This window comes from Lissotriton helveticus, chromosome 12 (genome assembly GCF_964261635.1).
Source record: "Lissotriton helveticus chromosome 12, aLisHel1.1, whole genome shotgun sequence".
NCBI lineage: Eukaryota > Metazoa > Chordata > Amphibia > Caudata > Salamandridae > Lissotriton > Lissotriton helveticus.
Window position 1 is genome coordinate 789,200,123 of NC_136073.1, and position 17,196 is coordinate 789,217,318.

A 17,196-nucleotide genomic window follows, 5' to 3' on the forward strand; every position below is an offset into this window, starting at 1 on the left:
TAAATAACGTGGGCGAGAGTGCCGAGCCCTGAGGAACCCCTCCCGGAAGAGAAAATTCGTCGGATTGTAAGCCATTCCAATGCACTTGTTGAATTCGGGTGCCTAAGAAGGATGTTACAAGAGCCAAAGCAGTGCCGGTGAAACCTAGAGTTGCTAGTCTTTTTAACAGGACGGAATGGTTTACAGTGTCGAAGGCCGCTGCAAGGTCTAATAAGATCAGGGCCGTTCGGCCACCCTCATCCATGGTCTTACGTAATTCTTCCGTAGCCATGATGAGAGCGGACTCTGTAGAGTGAGAGGGTCTAAATCCGTGCTGTGATGGGTCTAACAACTTATTTTCATCCATATATCTCATTATTTCCTGATTCATAGCTTTTCCAGAATCTTGGCTGGTAGGGGCAGACAGGATATGGGACGGTAGTGCTTAGGTTCAGAAGGATCAAGAGTATCCTTCTTGAGAATGGGCCGGATGCAGGCTTTCTTCCAACTGCTAGGAAATTCACCTAGGTGGATGATCTTATTTAACAAGGGTGTCAAGATAGCTGTAATGGTCTCAGGAACCATATGCAATACATAGGGAGGGCAAGGGTCCAAGGGGGACCCAGACTTAATCTGTGTGAGTAGCTCACAGACTTGCTTCTCCTTTAACAGAGGGAAGCTAGAATAGCAGGAAGCAGTTGAGATGGTGTTCTCAATACTCATAGTGGTTGTATCTACTACTAGAGTGCTAAGATCGTCATACACTGTCTGAACTTTCAGTTGGAAGAAGGTAGCGATACCACTAACAAAGTTCTGGTCAGGACTAAAGACCACATCTCGAGGGCTCTTTGCTAGATGGGTGACAGTTTTAAGTAATTCTCTGAAAGTGTTGGAGGAGTCTTGAATTTTTTTAGTAAAGTAGGTCGATTTTGCATGCACAATTGTTAGCTTGTACTCCTGCAGGGCATTGGTGTATTCTAATTTGTTTTCCTGGCTGTAATCAGAGCGCCAGAGCCGCTCCAGTCGCCTACATATAATTTTTATTGCTTTCACATCAGCAGAGTACCATTGTGCAGTGGCGAGACGCCTTCTCGGCTTTTTTGTTTCCATAGGGGCCAGTTCATCAACTACATGACTGATCCAATTGTGGAATTTAGTTGCTCCGTCTTCGCTATTGCCAGATTCGAAATCCGGCGGATTTCTGGCAAGTGCGTTAGCCAAGATATTGGGTTCAAGCTTTTTCCAGGGACGAGTTTTTACAGGGAGCGTAAGGTTTCTACGATGATTCACAAACTTTTTCAGCTGCAGATTAAAAAAGATAGTGCTATGGTCAGACCAGGGTACAGGGAGAATCGAGGTGATTTTAATATGATTATTATTGGTAAAAATCCCATCGAGGGTATGCCCTGCTGAATGTGTGGGCATCGAAATTAGCTGGCTCATGCCGAAACTAAGAAAATTATCAAGTAGTGTGGCTGAGTCGGAGTCGTTATTCGCGTCGAGATGGTAATTAAAATCACCTAGCACAGTGTATGTTGCTGAGTCAGAGGTAGTTTCTAAAAAAGTGTGTAGTGCTCTATTGAAAGGAGCTCTAGGACCAGGGAGGCGGTACAGGATCAGTCCTGAGAATATCAGACAGTTATTGTCTTTAATTCTGAAAGTCATGGCTTCGGATTCTAAGTCCTGTTGGGGGAGAGCAAAAACTTTTAGGTGGGATTTGTGGATTATAGCAACTCCCCCACCCACTGCTCCTGATCTGTTTACATGTTCCACACTGTAACCTTCAGGAATAGCAGCGTTCCAGTCCGGACCAGAGGCATCAGAGGCCCAGGTCTCTGTGAGGAACATTAGATCGACCGTGAGGTCAATGATCTGACCTTCGATTTCATGTTTATGCTTAGGCATAGACCTGGTGTTCAGCAAGATACATTTTAAGATTCTATTTCGATTAAACGGAGACTTAGATCCGTTTCTATGGTTATTAGTCTGCAGATGATTGTCAGGGACCATATCCTCCCTAGTAATCAGGTGCGGGTCGGTCGAGACATGTAGTGAGAGAGGGGGATTGATGAGGGGCTGGAAACCACATGTGGTTCAGCTAGGAGTCAGAGGGAAATCATCAGGTTTACTCTTACCAGATTACTGCAGAGATGTTGGTCTAGCCTAAGCAGCTCAGCTTTAGAGTAGCGCAATCCCTGAAAATGGGCATAGTTTCCAGCGCTAGGCGCGGGTCCAGCGCGGACGGGCGCAGACGGGCTTGCCTTAGGCGCGCCTTCGGCGCTCCCGCTGCGCTCGTCCGCTGCGCTCGTCCGCTGCGCTTCCGGTAGAGCATAGGGCTATGTAGGCTCGTGTCCCTGAGAGTGCTAGAGCGCGTCCCTGCACTCCCACCACTCCTAAGATGGCGGCGATATTCTAGACGACCCGTGTCTCCCTCCGCAACAAACGGGACTTCCCGCGGCGGACCAGGGATGGGGTGTCAGGTAGGTAACAGTGCAAAATTCGTTATCAATTGTGCAAATGTTCTAAGTAAAAACAATTTTTAAATCAATTGTTTCCAAATGAGGTTAAAAAGGGAAGCTTCACACAAAACACACAGTTATCACAGTTTTAAAAACAGCTGATAAACTCTGGCAGCGTAAATGCAGGGTTAAAGGAGTAAGCGCTAGCCGCTCCACTGGCTTCTGACTAATGAAGCGCCTCCGTTCGAGTTCTGCCTATGTAGGCTTGTGTCCCTGAGAGTGCTAGAGCGCGTCCCTGCACTCCCACCACTCCTAAGAGGGCGGTGATATTCTAGACGACCTGTGTCTCCCTCCGCAACAAACGGGACCCCTATAGCGGTTTTTCTGGTGCAAGGTCCTCACATCCCAATCAACGGCAACCTCATCGCTCATCGGAACCGAGGCATCGCCTTGACTTCACAACGCACCCTCGACCCTGGTCTTCGCATCGCAAGCCCGGTGCCTAAAGCCTCGACATTGGTGCAGCAAGAACTCGCATTCTAACCCCCATCTCATCTAGGAACCGAAGCATCGCCGCTCTGTATGGAGAAAATCAACACATCACCTCTACTGCGTGGTTTGGAACCTACACAATGCTCTGTAACCCAGATTTAAGATACATTGATTCAGCGGGCCCAACTATGTCCCCATAGCCGCCCTGCGCTCCATCGCGGTCAACCTGAACTTTTGACTTTGTCCTGGTCTGGCGCAACCAGATATTCTGTAGTAGGGGATCTCTGTGTATAGTCATAATCTAGTGAATAGTCCCGCCCATGTGCGTGGACCCCGGAGCAATCAAAAATAATCTCTTATAGTGTCAAAAAATGCAGAAAAGCATAGACACTTAAGAGAGAATTTAAAGACAGATAATGCAGCCTAAAAAGGCTACACTGTCCAGTACTTCAACTAGGAATTCCACCATAAAATCCACAAAACAGCAAAAGCCTGTACAGATTTCCTTTGCTTTACCAGCAAAATCCCTCAGGAATGATAGAGAGAAGAACCTGGACAGACAAGCCCCATAGGCTGCCATTATGTGGCTCAAAACAGGATACTGTGCCTTTAAGAGAATCTTCCAGAACCTTCTCCCAGTATCCCAGAATGCATAGCAGGTCCAACTTATTTTCAGTTCTTTTTTCCGGCTCCTGCAAGCAGGACCCTGGAGCATTGAGCTCTCCCTTTTCAAGGGTTTGGTTGGTGTTTTTCACTAATTTCGATTTTTGTGTACTTTTAAAGTACTTTAGTGACTTTCTTCTTGGGTTTCTGCTCTCTTTGGCTGTCCATAATGCCTGCATTATTTGATAAATGCCCAGAGTGCTCCAGGAAGAAGGCCAAGTCAGACCCCCATGAGGTGTGTATCCTCTGCCTTCCCTCTTCCCACATCCCAGAGGAGTGTGTGATCTGTAGAGGCTTCTCTGGCAGGACCCTGAAGGACAGGAGAAAAATCAGACTTCAGGGACTTGAAGAAAGAAGGCTGAAGGCTCAAGGTGGGTCTGGAGAGGCTTCTGCTGCCCATGCTGAGGCCTCTGGGGGCTCCCCAGGGGCAGGAAGTCCAGCAAACGTCCAAGGTCTCCGTCTGGTTCAGTTGCTATGACCACGACGTCGAGAGGAAGGTCCACGGCCAGTTCCTGGTCTCCCCAGGGCTCTGGGTCGAGAAAACGTCGCCCGTCGACATCGAGGGACGTTTACAGGCCGCCGTCGGACCCGGTGACGATCTCCTCGTCGTCGCCGTCGGCGTCGAGTGGACGACATCGGAGGGCCCGGCGTCGGCGCTCGCCGTCGAGGCGACACCGCCGTTCGCCGTCGAAGACAAGGACATCGTCGTCGTCGAGGTCGCCGTCGAGACGGAGGAGGTCTCCGGCGCCGAAGAAGTCAATGTCGAGGCGTTCGAAGAGGTCGACGTCGAGACGATCGAAGAGGTCGACATCGAGGCGTTCGAAGAGGTCGACGTCGAGGCGGTCGAGGTCGCCGTCGAGGCGTCATCGCCCGTCGTCGAGATTTAGAGGTTCGTCCATCTGGTCGGGGTCGACGTCGAGGCGGAGAAGCCGGTCGACGCCGAGGAGTGTGAAACGGTCGACGCCGAAGGGCCGCTCGCCGTCAAAGGACCCACGATCGGCGTCTGAGCACCGATCGTCGACGTCAGGAGGTCGTAAGGACATGCCCAGGACTGTGGGGGGCTCCCCACAGTCAGGACAGGATGGTGGCTCCCCGGGAACGGCATACTCCGAGGTGTATACCCCGAGGAAGCCTACTGCACTGCCATCGTTGCCTCCTTTGCCTAAGGGCCCGCCTCCGAGGGTTTCACCCCCTCCTCCGTTGCCTCCTGTACCGGCGCCTCAGGCCCCGGTTCCTACTGTTCCTCCTCCCCCGGTTCCGCCGAGATCGGTGTGGATGCCCAACCTCCCGACACCTCCGAAGAAGACTCCTAAGTCAAAGGTTCCTCCTAAACCCAAGACGTCCGACCCGGGGAGACCGGTGGAGCGTCCCAGACCCAAGAGATCAAGGTCACGCTCAGATAGAAGGGACAGGTCGAGGAGTGGACACGGATCCTCCTCGAGATCCAGGCATCGCCATAGGAGGCATAGGTCCAGGTCTCGTTCTGCCTCGGGGACCCGTTCCTACTCACCTACGTTGTCAGATTCACCGGACACGAGGGTGTCCCCGATTGATGACATTGGCACGTTCCAGGAGGTTCTCCTGCGCGGGGCGGCGAAGTTGGGGATCGAGGTTACGGCTCCTACGCCCTCCACTTCCGTGATCTTTGAGACATTACATAAGAAACACCTGTCTCGCCCCCTACTGCCTCTGGTGCCAGGTCTACTTGAGCCGGCGGAACAACTCTTCCCTACGCCGGCGGTGGTGAAAGCTGCGCCTTCCAGGCTCTTGAAGAAATACAGGGCTCCTGAGTCGGACCCGGCTTTCTTGAGGAAGGACCCGACACCGGATTCGGTGATTGTGACGGCGGCTAGGAAGCTCCATGCCACCTCTCCTGCCTCCACTGTGCCTCCCGATAAGGAGAGCCGCTGGATTGACTCTGCTGGACGAAAAGCGTGTGGGACGTCCTCTGCGACGATGAAGGCCTCCAGTGACTCGGCGTTGTTAGGACGATACGACCGTGCACTGTGGGACTCCATGGAGCGGTTTGCGGACCTGGTTCCGCGCGACCGGAGAGAGGATTTCATGGAGATCGTCCAGGAAGGGATGCTGGTTTCTACCCAGGACATTAGCGCCGCGGCGGATATCTCCCTGCTGTCCGCGCATGGATACTGCCACGGTATCAATCAGAGGCGCCATGCTTGGCTTCGGTTGACGTCGCTTAAACCTGAGGCGCAACAACGTGTGGCAAATCTGCCGTTTTCCGGGGATACCCTTTTCGGGAAACACGCAGATGACGAGATGGCCAGGATGAAGGCCGAGGCTGAAACCCTGACGGCTGTGGGCCTGGAGAAGCCGAAAGAAAAGAAACCCTACCGCCAGTTCCAACGGCGGTTCGGGTCGCAGGGTAGAGGAAGGGGACAGTCTTCTGGGCAACAACAGCAGCAGCAGCAGCAGCAGCAATACAGGAGACCCTTCCAGAAACGTCAGAGAGGTAGAGGTGGACAACAGTCCTCTACCGCGAACAAGGGCCCGGCTGGGTCTCGCCCCTGAGCGGTTACTTCCCCTTCATCCGTTACCCGCTCCGGTGGGGGGAAGCGTTCAATTTTTTCTGGCAGAGTGGAGAAAAATTACTCAGGACAAGTGGGTGCTGAATATTGTTTGCAATGGATACAGTCTTCGGTTCATCAGCCCTCCCCCATCGATTCCTCCGGTCAGCTCGCAGTATCAACTGCGCGAGCTCCAGGCGGAGGCCGACATCCTTCTAAGGAAAAGGGCGATAGAAGATGTACCTCTGTCTCAAAGAGGAAGAGCTCTGTACTCCCGGTTCTTTCTGGTCCGAAAAAAGGACAAGAACGAGTTCAGGCCCATTCTGGACTTGCGACAGGCAAACAAATGGATTCGCAGAGAAAAGTTTTGCATGCTGTCGTTGCATCAGATTTATCCTCAGCTGCAACGGGGAGACTGGCTGTGTGCCATAGACCTACAGGATGCATACTTCCATGTGCATTGCACACAAACACCGGAAGTTCCTGCGATTTCAAGTCGGCACCAATCACTATCAGTACACGGTACTTCCGTTCGGGCTGAAGTATGCGCCCCGGACGTTCTCAAAGTGCATGGCAGTGGTAGCGGCGCACCTGCGGAAGAACAAGGTGTTTGTCTACCCATACCTGGACGATTGGTTGATCAAGGCCTCCTCCTTCTCGGAAGCTCAAGCACACTTCCAGAAGACGTGCGTTCTCTTGAACAAGCTGGGGTTGCACATCAACATGTCCAAGTCTGTCCCGACTCCGGTCCAGTGCATCCAGTACTTGGGAGCCTCCATCGATACGCTGTCGGCAAGCGTGTCTCCTTCGGAAGAGCGACGTTTATCACTCCTTCGGAAGGCTCAGGCTCTCCTGTCCGCTCCATCCACGACAGTGAGGACGGTGTCTTCTCTGCTGGGATCGATGGCTTCTTGCATCTTCCTGACGCCACATGCACGGCTCCATATGAGACCGCTGCAGGAGTGCTTGGAAGATCAGTGGGACCAGAGGAGAGGCTCTTGGGACGACAAGATACGACTGTCTCTGCATGCTCTTCAGTCTCTGAAGTGGTGGTGTTCAGCGGACAATCTCCTCAGAGGGGTTCCCTTCCACAAGGACATTCCCACTCAGACTATCGTGACGGATGCTTCTCTCCTGGGATGGGGAGCGCACTCCGGAGATCTGCAGATTCAAGGGACGTGGTCCCAGTCGGAGTCCACGTACCACATCAATTTCCTGGAACTCAGGGCTGTTCACTTGGCGCTGAAGGCCTTTCAACCGTCCTTCCGGACCAACTCTCTGCTTGTACAGACGGACAATACGACCACGATGTATTACCTCAACAAGCAGGGGGGCTCGAGATCACGCACTCTGTCTCAGGAGGCGCAGGCGATCTGGCATTGGCTTCTGGCTCGAGGACTCTCGATAACGGCCACTCATCTGCCAGGTGTGCAGAATGTTCAGGCAGACGAGCTGAGCAGGCTGATTCAGGAAAATCACGAGTGGGTCATAAACGACGAAGTACTAGGAGAAGTCTTCGCAAGGTGGGGCACTCCAGAGGTAGATCTGTTCGCCACCGCCGAAAACAGCAAATGCCGAGACTTCGCCTCCAGGTACTACCAGCCGGGGACGCTGGGGAACGCGTTATGGATCAACTGGTCGAACAGCTTTCTGTACGCTTTTCCACCCATTCCCCTGATTCCAGCAGTTCTCATCAAGCTCTCCCAATCCAGGGCGAAGATGATTCTGATTGCCCCGGAATGGCCCAGACAGTGGTGGTTCACGGACCTGCTTCACCGGTCTCTCCTTCCTCACATGAAGCTGCCGTGCAGGCCGGACCTTCTCAAGAAGTTCGGGGGGCGGATGGTGCACCCCAACCTCTCGTCTTTGAGTTTGGCGGCATGGCTCCTGAAATAGTGCAATATGGCCATTTGAATCTCCCAGCGGATTGTATGGACATACTGAAGGAGGCTAAGCGACCTTCCACTCGGACTTCTTATGCTTACAAGTGGAAGAGGTTTTGCATCTGGTGCAAGTCTAAGAACTATGACCCTACGACATGCAAGGAAGATGTCATCCTTCCATATCTGCTACATTTGGCGCAGTCGGGCCTTAATGTCCATTCCATTAAGGTTCATCTGGCTGCTTTGACTGCCTACAGGAAATGCCCTTCACAGACTTCCTTCTTTCAGATCCCTGTGATCAAAGATTTTTTGGAAGGCTTGAAGAAAGTGTTCCCTCCTGTCAGGCTTCCTTCGCCTTCATGGGACTTGAATGTGGTGCTGTCCAGATTGATGAAGGAGCCTTTTGAACCTATTCATAAGGGTTCGTTGCAGCACCTGTCCTGGAAGGCGGCGTTCCTCGTGGCCATTACATCGGCCCGCAGGGTGAGTGAAATTCAGGCGTTGTGTTGCCAAGAACCTTATACTGTATTTCATGCTGCTAAGGTTGTTATGCGTACTCACCCTAAGTTTCTTCCCAAGGTTGTTTCTGATTTTCATATCAATCAGACTATATCTTTACCTACGTTCTTTCAGAATCCTTCATCTCCAGCGGAAAGGTCTTTGCATTCCCTGGATGTTAGGAGGGTGCTGAAATTTTATCTGGATAAAACCAGGGATATTCGTAGGTCAGACCAATTGTTCATCAATTATGGATCAGTCAGGACGGGTCTTGCGACCTCTAAGCAGTCTATCTCTAGGTGGATTGTGTCCTGCATACAGCTGTGTTACCAAAAAGCTAATAAGATCTTAGGAGGTAAGCCTAAGGCTCATTCCACCAGGGGCAAGGCTGCCACGACAGCATTGCTCCGTAATGTTCAGATTGCAGAAATCTGCAAGGCGGCCACTTGGAAGTCGGTTCATACCTTTGCTAAGCATTACTGCCTGGACACTGATGCCAGAGCAGACGCTCAGGTTGGGCAGGCTTTGCTGCGAAATCTGTTCGCACAGTAGTGCCGTTAATTCTCTTTTCTCCACCGCCGCTTTGGTGTGGGGATGGGCTTGCCATTCTATTCACTAGATTATGACTATACACAGAGATCCCCTACTACAGAAGGAGTAGTTTCTGTCCTGTAACTCCAGTTCTGTAGTAGGGGTATCTCTGTTATAGTCATAAGCGCCCTCCCTCCTCCCCGGTGGAGAGAGACATATTCCTTTATGGAATGCTACAGGTCTGGCGTGTTACGCCTTCAAAAAGAACTGAAACTAAGTTGGACCTGCTATGCATTCTGGGATACTGGGAGAAGGTTCTGAAAGATTCTCTTAAAGGCACAGTATCCTGTTTTGAGCCACATAGTGGCAGCCTATGGGGCTTGTCTGTCCAGGTTCTTCTCTCTATCATTCCTGAGGGATTTTGCTGGTAAAGCAAAGGAAATCTGTACAGGCTTTTGCTGTTTTGTGGATTTTATGGTGGAATTCCTAGTTGAAGTACTGGACAGTGTAGCCTTTTTAGGCTGCATTATCTGTCTTTAAATTCTCTCTTAAGTGTCTATGCTTTTCTGCATTTTTTGACACTATAAGAGATTATTTTTGATTGCTCCGGGGTCCACGCACATGGGCGGGACTATTCACTAGATTATGACTATAACAGAGATACCCCTACTACAGAACTGGAGTTACAGGACAGAAACTACTCCTTCCCGGGTAGTGCTTTTTACTTCTAAGCGCTATTTCACAATGTAATCTTTAAAAATTCAAAACTCAAGTTCTACTTATTGGATTTTGGTTGTTATGGTCTTGTTTTATTTATTAAGTTTCATTTTTCGAACTTGGTTTGGTAGCTTTTGGGAAGTGTTTGCACTGTTTTACTGTTTTAAGTGTTGCGTAGGTACTTTAGTTATGTAATAGCAGGTTGTCGAATATTGAATAGGACCAAAGAGGACAGCAGGTTCTCGAGAGCTGTTGTCCCAGCTAGGAGGAACCCACAGCTTCTCTTTTATAAAATGATTTGTACTATACTCCGACATGGAGCTTGGTGGGGTGGAGGGAATGGTCCACAGAAGTAAAGCAGGTATGATGTAATGAATTCCCTTGAATTGTGGGCTAATGATTGTGAATGTTTCCTTTTCATTCTTATTTAAAAATTCAATAAAATATGTTATACAAAAACAGCAGAGCAAGTTACCAGGAGCAGATATGGGTACCTCGAGTACCATGCTCAAACCAGAGTAATCAAGATTACACGTATTTTTTAAGTAACCTTCCTACATTTAATTTTTATTGCTTTCACATCAGCAGAGTACCATTGTGCAGTGGTGAGACGCCTTCTCGGCTTTTTTGTTTCCATAGGGGCCAGTTCATCAACTACATGACTGATCCAATTGTGGAATTTAGTTGCTCCGTCTTCGCTATTGCCAGATTCGAAATCCGGCGGATTTCTGGCAAGTGCGTTAGCCAAGAGATTAGGTTCAAGCTTTTTCCAGGGACGAGTTTTTACAGGGAGCGTAAGGTTTCTACGATGATTTACAAACTTTTTCAGCTGCAGATTAAAAAAGATAGTGCTATGGTCAGACCAGGGTACAGGGAGAATCGAGGTGATTTTAATATGATTATTATAGGTAAAAATCCCATCGAGGGTATGCCCTGCTGAGTGTGTGGGCATCGAAATTAGCTGGCTCATGCCGAAACTAAGAAAATTATCAAGTAGTGTGGCTGAGTCGGAGTCGTTATTCGCGTCGAGATGGTAAATAAAATCACCTAGCACAGTGTATGTTGCTGAGTCAGAGGTAGTTTCTAAAAAAGTGTGTAGTGCTCTATTGAAAGGAGCTCTAGGACCAGGGAGGCGGTACAGGAGCAGTCCTGAGAACATCAGACAGTTATTGTCTTTAATTCTGAAAGTCATGGCTTCGGCTTCTAAGTCCTGTTGGGGGAGAGCAAAAACTTTTAGGTGGGATTTGTGGATTATAGCAACTCCCCCACCCACTGCTCCTGATCTGTTTACATGTTCCACACTGTAACCTTCAGGAATAGCAGCGTTCCAGTCCGGACCAGAGGCATCAGAGGCCCAGGTCTCTGTGAGGAACATTAGATCGACCGTGAGGTCAATGATCTGACCTTCGATTTCATGTTTATGCTTAGGCATAGACCTGGTGTTCAGCAAGATACATTTTAAGATTCTATTTCGATTAAACGGAGACTTAGATCCGTTTCTATGGTTATTAGTGTGCAGATGATTGTCAGGGACCATATCCTCCCTAGTAATCAGGTGCGGGTCGGTCGAGACATGTAGTGAGAGAGGGGGATTGATGAGGGGCTGGAAACCACATGTGGTTCAGCTAGGAGTCAGAGGGAAATCATCAGGGTTTACTCTTACCAGATTACTGCAGAGATGTTGGTCTAGCCTAAGCAGCTCAGCTTTAGAGTAGCGCAATCCCTGAAAATGGGCATAGTTTCCAGCGCTAGGGCTGGTCAAGCGCGGATGAGCGCAGACGGGCTTGCCTTAGGCGCTCCCGCTGCGCTCGTCGCTGCACTTCCGGTAGAGCATAGGGCTATGTAGGCTCGTGTCCCTGAGAGTGCTAGAGCGCGTCCCTGCACTCCCACCACTCCTAAGATGGCGGCGATATACTAGACGACCCGTGTCTCCCTCCGCAACAAACGGGACTTCCTGCGGCGGACCAGGGATGGGGTGTCAGGTAGGTAACAGTGCAAAATTCGCTATCAATTGTGCAAATGTTCTAAGTAAAAACAATTTTTAAATCAATTGTTTCCAAATGAGGTTAAAAAGGGAAGCTTCACACAAAACACACAGTTATCACAGTTTTAAAAACAGCTGATAAACTCTGGCAGCGTAAATGCAGGGTTAAAGGAGTAAGCGCTAGCCGCTCCACTGGCTTCTGACTAATGAAGCGCCTCTGTTCGAGTTCTGACTATGTAGGCTCGTGTCCCTGAGAGTGCTAGAGCGCGTCCCTGCACTCCCACCACTCCTAAGAGGGCGGTGATATTCTAGACGACCAGTGTCTCCCTCCGCAACAAACGGGACCCCTATAGCGGTTTTTCTGGTGCAAGGTCCTCACATCCCAATCAACGGCAACCTCATCGCTCATCGGAACCGAGGCATCGCCTTGACTTCACAACGCACCCTCGACCATGGTCTTCGCATCGCAAGCCCCGGTGCCTAAAGCCTCGACATTGGTGCAGCAAGAACTCGCATTCTAACCCCCATCTCATCTAGGAACCGAAGCATCGCCGCTCTGTGTGGAGAAAATCAACACATCACCTCTACTGCGTGGTTTGGAACCTACACAATGCTCTGTAACCCAGATTTAAGACACATTGATTCAGCGGGCCCAACTAGGTCCCCATAGCCGCCCTGCGCTCCATCGCGGTCAGCCTGAACTTTTGACTTTGTCCTGGTCTGGCGCAACCAGAAATTTCCGGGTAGTGCTTTTTACTTCTAAGTGCTATTTCACAATGTAATCTTTAAAAATTCAAAACTCAAGTTCTACTTATTGGATTTTGGTTGTTATGGTCTTGTTTTATTTATTAAGTTTCATTTTTCGAACTTGGTTTGGTAGCTTTTGGGAAGTGTTTGAACTGTTTTACTGTTTTAAGTGTTGCGTAGGTACTTTAGTTATGTAATAGCAGGTTGTCGAATATTGAATAGGACCAAAGAGGACAGCAGGTTCTCGAGAGCTGTTGTCCCAGCTAGGAGGAACCCACAGCTTCTCTTTTATAAAATGATTTGTACTATACTCCGACATGGAGCTTGGTGGGGTGGAGGGAATGGTCCACAGAAGTAAAGCAGGTATGATCTAATGAATTCCCGTGATTTGTCGGCTAATGATTGTGAATGTTTCCTTTTCATTCTTATTTCAAAATTCAATAAAATATGTTATACAAAAACAGCAGAGCAAGTTACCAGGAGCAGATATGGGTACCTCAGGTATCATGCTCAAACCAGAGTAATCAAGATTACACGTATTTTTTAAGTAACCTTCTAGCCAACTTCTGCACTATAGCGACTGGAGGCATGCATAATGCAGATTGACTGTCCATTCCAAGGATCGAGCATTGCCCTGAGAATTATGAGCTAAAAAGATAGATCAGAAGCCGAAGACTTGATATGAATGTCCATGCAGGAGCTCTAATTTGTGTTTGATGGATAAAAGACAGCCTTAACAGGTAACCTGCCTTTGGACACTTCATTCCCTTCAACCCAGTTTCAAAGAGGATCTGTTTTATCACCCTTGAAATACTCCAAGTGTTTTTTAGATAGAGCATGGTGCTAGTGTTATCTGCCAAAGCTTCTACTTGCCTCCTCCACAGCCAAGGATAGAAGACTGCTCTCAACCCCAAGAAACTGATATGACAGTTCTTCTCTGCCTGGACTCAAGAGCGTTTGAACCTGAATTCCAGGTGGTGAGCTCCCTAACTAAGGGTAAATCACCAAATCAATTGTGGCCAGAAACTTCAGTATCACCACCACTTTAATAGGCAGATCAAAAAAGAGTTGAGAATAATCTAGTCCTCCACACTGCCAAAATATGGATTCCACTGAGGTCTCGCCACCCATTGTAGCAGTCATATATTTATTTATTTAAAATGACTTCAGAGTGCTAATGGAAGTGATAATAAACAGATTAAATAAGAGACAAGAAGCAAACCATTGTTGCAGTCTGATCTGATGGAGGGTACCCATAACTGATATTCTTCAACTGTAGCCCTTAAACTGTGATGCGCTTAGTTAGAAAGTAAGTCTGAATAGTTGAGTCTTCTGGGAAGTTTGGGACCCATAAGGCCACTAATCTGCCTCCCTGCTTCAACCTTTTGAATGGTCATAGCTGGATACAGGCCATTTGACGATTGAATTTATTCTGAAATATACTGATTGTTCCGGATGTAAAACAAGTCTCTCCATATTTATCTTTGTATTAGCTTGTCTATTTGGGTTTTGAAATCACTAGAAGTTACAGAGAGTACAATATCTATCTCTAAGTTCTGTTTTTTTAGGTTTCTTCTGCCTCCGATAGGGTTCAAATCTCTGAGAATCAAAGCACATTTAGAGCCTGACTGGCTACCAGGAATTCTTCATGAAGGCTTTAGATTCACCTTGCCTCAGAGATCAATGCCTGAGATTTTTACAAAAGAGTTCAGAGGCAATCACTGTGCAGGTCTGTCAAAGACAGAGGCCTACTCCACATACGAAAAACAGTGTATGTCTATCACAGTCCTAGGCCTCCAACATAATCCACAGAGTGCCTTGCTGAAAACTAAGGAGACATGACATCTCAAAAGGCTGTTATCACATGAAAATCGAAAAAAAGAAATCAATACGGTTTGTTTTAAACATTTTTTTTGTCCTCATTTGCCTCTATCACACCATTTCGCTTTTCTTGCCAGCCGAAATGTCCATAACCTCATATACTGACATGAGTTACCAGAGGTGGAGTCGCTTGGAGACACCCTGGAATAATAACTCACACCATCCAAGACCCAATGCACACCAATAACAGATGGAGGAAAACCTACTAAAGTGGAAAAAGGTGCAATCAGCCGAGTCGGAGAAGGGCTTAATCATGGGACCCCTGATCTAATAAATTAAGTGGAAATACTTCTATCAACTCAAAAGGGGTTCCCAAAATTCCTGCCGACCCTTGATTGACATATCTATGTTTGCAACATTCTTTACAGATAATATCCAGTCAATATGTTTTATTATAGCTCATGTCTGTGAGGCATGGAAATAAGGGAACTGCTGTCACCAGTGAATGTGGTGCCTTGTATGGAGCTGATGCCTCCCTTCTGATGGAGCCCTGCAGCTCCAGCCCGGACGTCCGTCAATGCCACCTAGTGTGGATACATTGAAGCTAGTAACAAAAAAGTCCTGTATCTAGTTTGATGCTTGGGAAGTGTCCATGTAATGAATCTGTGGCGTTCGAATGGCCATTAAAACTGCTATTTTTCAGAGGAAGCAACTAACTAGACAGTAAGGCACAACATAGTTGTTAGGTGGTATGCTGGCAATACAAGGGCAGGGATGAGAGAAAGAAGAGATTGATTCTAAATACTCCCAATTACAAATAGTAATTATGGTAAAAAAACACAAATATCCAACTTTTTGGGGATGAAGAAGCTTTCTGGTCACGGATGTCTCTGCCCAAGCATGGGTCACTCAGCCCAAGCATGGGTCAACTATTATTGTCAATCTTCTTTGTCTAGTGGGGGTAAAGCTTGACTATTGGGGATTTGAGTAAAAATAAGACCGTCCCAATGATAAGAGGAGTTGATCTAATTGTCTCTGACTGGTATAACATAGACATAGAGATGTTTGAAGTTGTTTTAAACTTAAAAAAAAAAGAGATGTTTGAAGTTAACAGTGTATAGTATAGTCCTGAAATCAGAAATTGGGACACTTCCCGCAAAGCGCAAGAAATACAATGGTTTAAACTGATTCTTTTAAAATAAGGTTTGCTAATTAAGAGGTTTATAAAGCAATAATGCCCTGTCTTGGTGAAAAGTTGCACTGAGGACACCGTTCTTTTAGCAGGAAAACTAGAAAATAAAAAAATTAAAACCAGCACCCCTCCACCATGGAGTTTTCTCCATAGGTGTGGAGGGCTATCAAACGTTTTTACTTTCACTTGCCTGCTCCTTTTTGATGGCGGAATGTGAAAGTAAATACTGGTCATTCGAGTGCCCACTCTAAATCGGACGGGTGGTCAAATGCCTAAACTTCTGACGGCCCTTACTCTATCTGGCTGTCGGAGGAGTATGTCGGTGACAGAGACAAGGTAGTATTCATCGCTGACACACTGAAGGCCTGCCGGACTCTAAACGTGCAGGAAGACCTTTAGTTTGGTGGAGAGGTTACTCTGTTGCCCTTAAGTCAGAGTGACCTCTCCACCAAACACTAAATCAATCCCTTAGTGACAACAGAGGAAAGCAGGAAGTGTAATCTGAGATCCAATACAGCAGCCGAGGTGCATAAGAATGGCTGGATTTCCTTTTGGTTACTACTAATAAGAAAATGCAGCTTTTGAGTTGCTTTTGTGAGTTGCGAGTCTAGAGTAAGATTTAATGAACAATTGTTTCCCTTTACCCTAGAAAAGTGACCTTCAAAAGGGCCACAATAAGGAAGGTTAAGTGGTGACCTCTAGCTGTTAGACTCACCATGTAGCCTGGTCTGTCCTGTGTCATCACCCTTTTCTATCATTTTCATGGCTTCGGATTTCAGAAATTGGGCCAGGATTTCGTTGGAGGATTTCCACTCGATCAGCAGGGAACTGAAGTTGTCAAACTTGCAGTGATGCTGATCAAATGCAGCCAGCTCCATGATAGTGTTGCGGGAATACGATATGGGAAGCTGGATGCAAAAAGAAAAGATGGAAATGAAACAGGCAAGCAAAAACCTACTGGAACAATGAGTCAAAGTACTCCAAAACCAACAGTCAATGACTAAAACTACCAAAGTGAAAGAAAAACAGTAAGGCAATGAACCAAAGCAAGGATAAATAAATGCAGGGAAGTAGCTTGTGATGGACTCACACCTCTTACCAGGACCCAAGGAAACAGCCAGTCAATAATGTTTACCACTGATCATTATAGTTAGTGAGCAGCGGGCAAGCATTTCAACCAATCAAGAAAAATCACCTGGGAATCACTGATCTAAAAGATCAATCAATGACCTAAGAAACCATGAATGCAAAACCTAAGGCACCCAGCAATTAAGAAAAGTAGCAAGAAAGAACCCATGCCACCAATGGAAAGAGTGACCGAAAGGAATTGTAAAGGATGGTATCTATCAAAGCAAGGGCCTTGAGAAAAAGTCACTAATCTGGAATGCTGTGTTAAGAACCTTAGTATACGTTGAGCACAGAATTTAGGAAATGAGTGTGCCAAAAATCAAAACCGCAACGCACAGTAAATACAGTGAAAAAGTCAAACCATAAAACAAAAGATATAGTGAAAGATAGTTATGGGCCTCAACAGTGCTGCACTGAGACTCTAGCCAAATCTGGGTGCAAAAAACACCCAAACCCACAGGCACATGTTCAAAAAGTAAGCAGAGGCAAAGACTGTGTTTAAAACTTTCCAGAAAGCCGATTAATTCTTACACTGGCATGAGGTGACACTGAGCCAAGAAAGCCCCAAGGAAAC

The 17,196-nt window shown here is 47.7% G+C and overlaps 1 protein-coding gene across 1 annotated transcript in view; it reads right to left on the reverse strand.

The window, feature by feature from the left end:
• The window catches only part of NUP210L (nucleoporin 210 like), a 444,253-nt gene that overhangs the window by 332,373 nt on the left and 94,684 nt on the right, over positions 1-17,196 (reverse strand). The window contains exon 16 of the mRNA XM_078668895.1: positions 16,210-16,402. Coding sequence (XP_078525021.1) covers positions 16,210-16,402 — 193 coding nt within the window. The remainder of the gene's footprint in view (positions 1-16,209; positions 16,403-17,196) is intronic.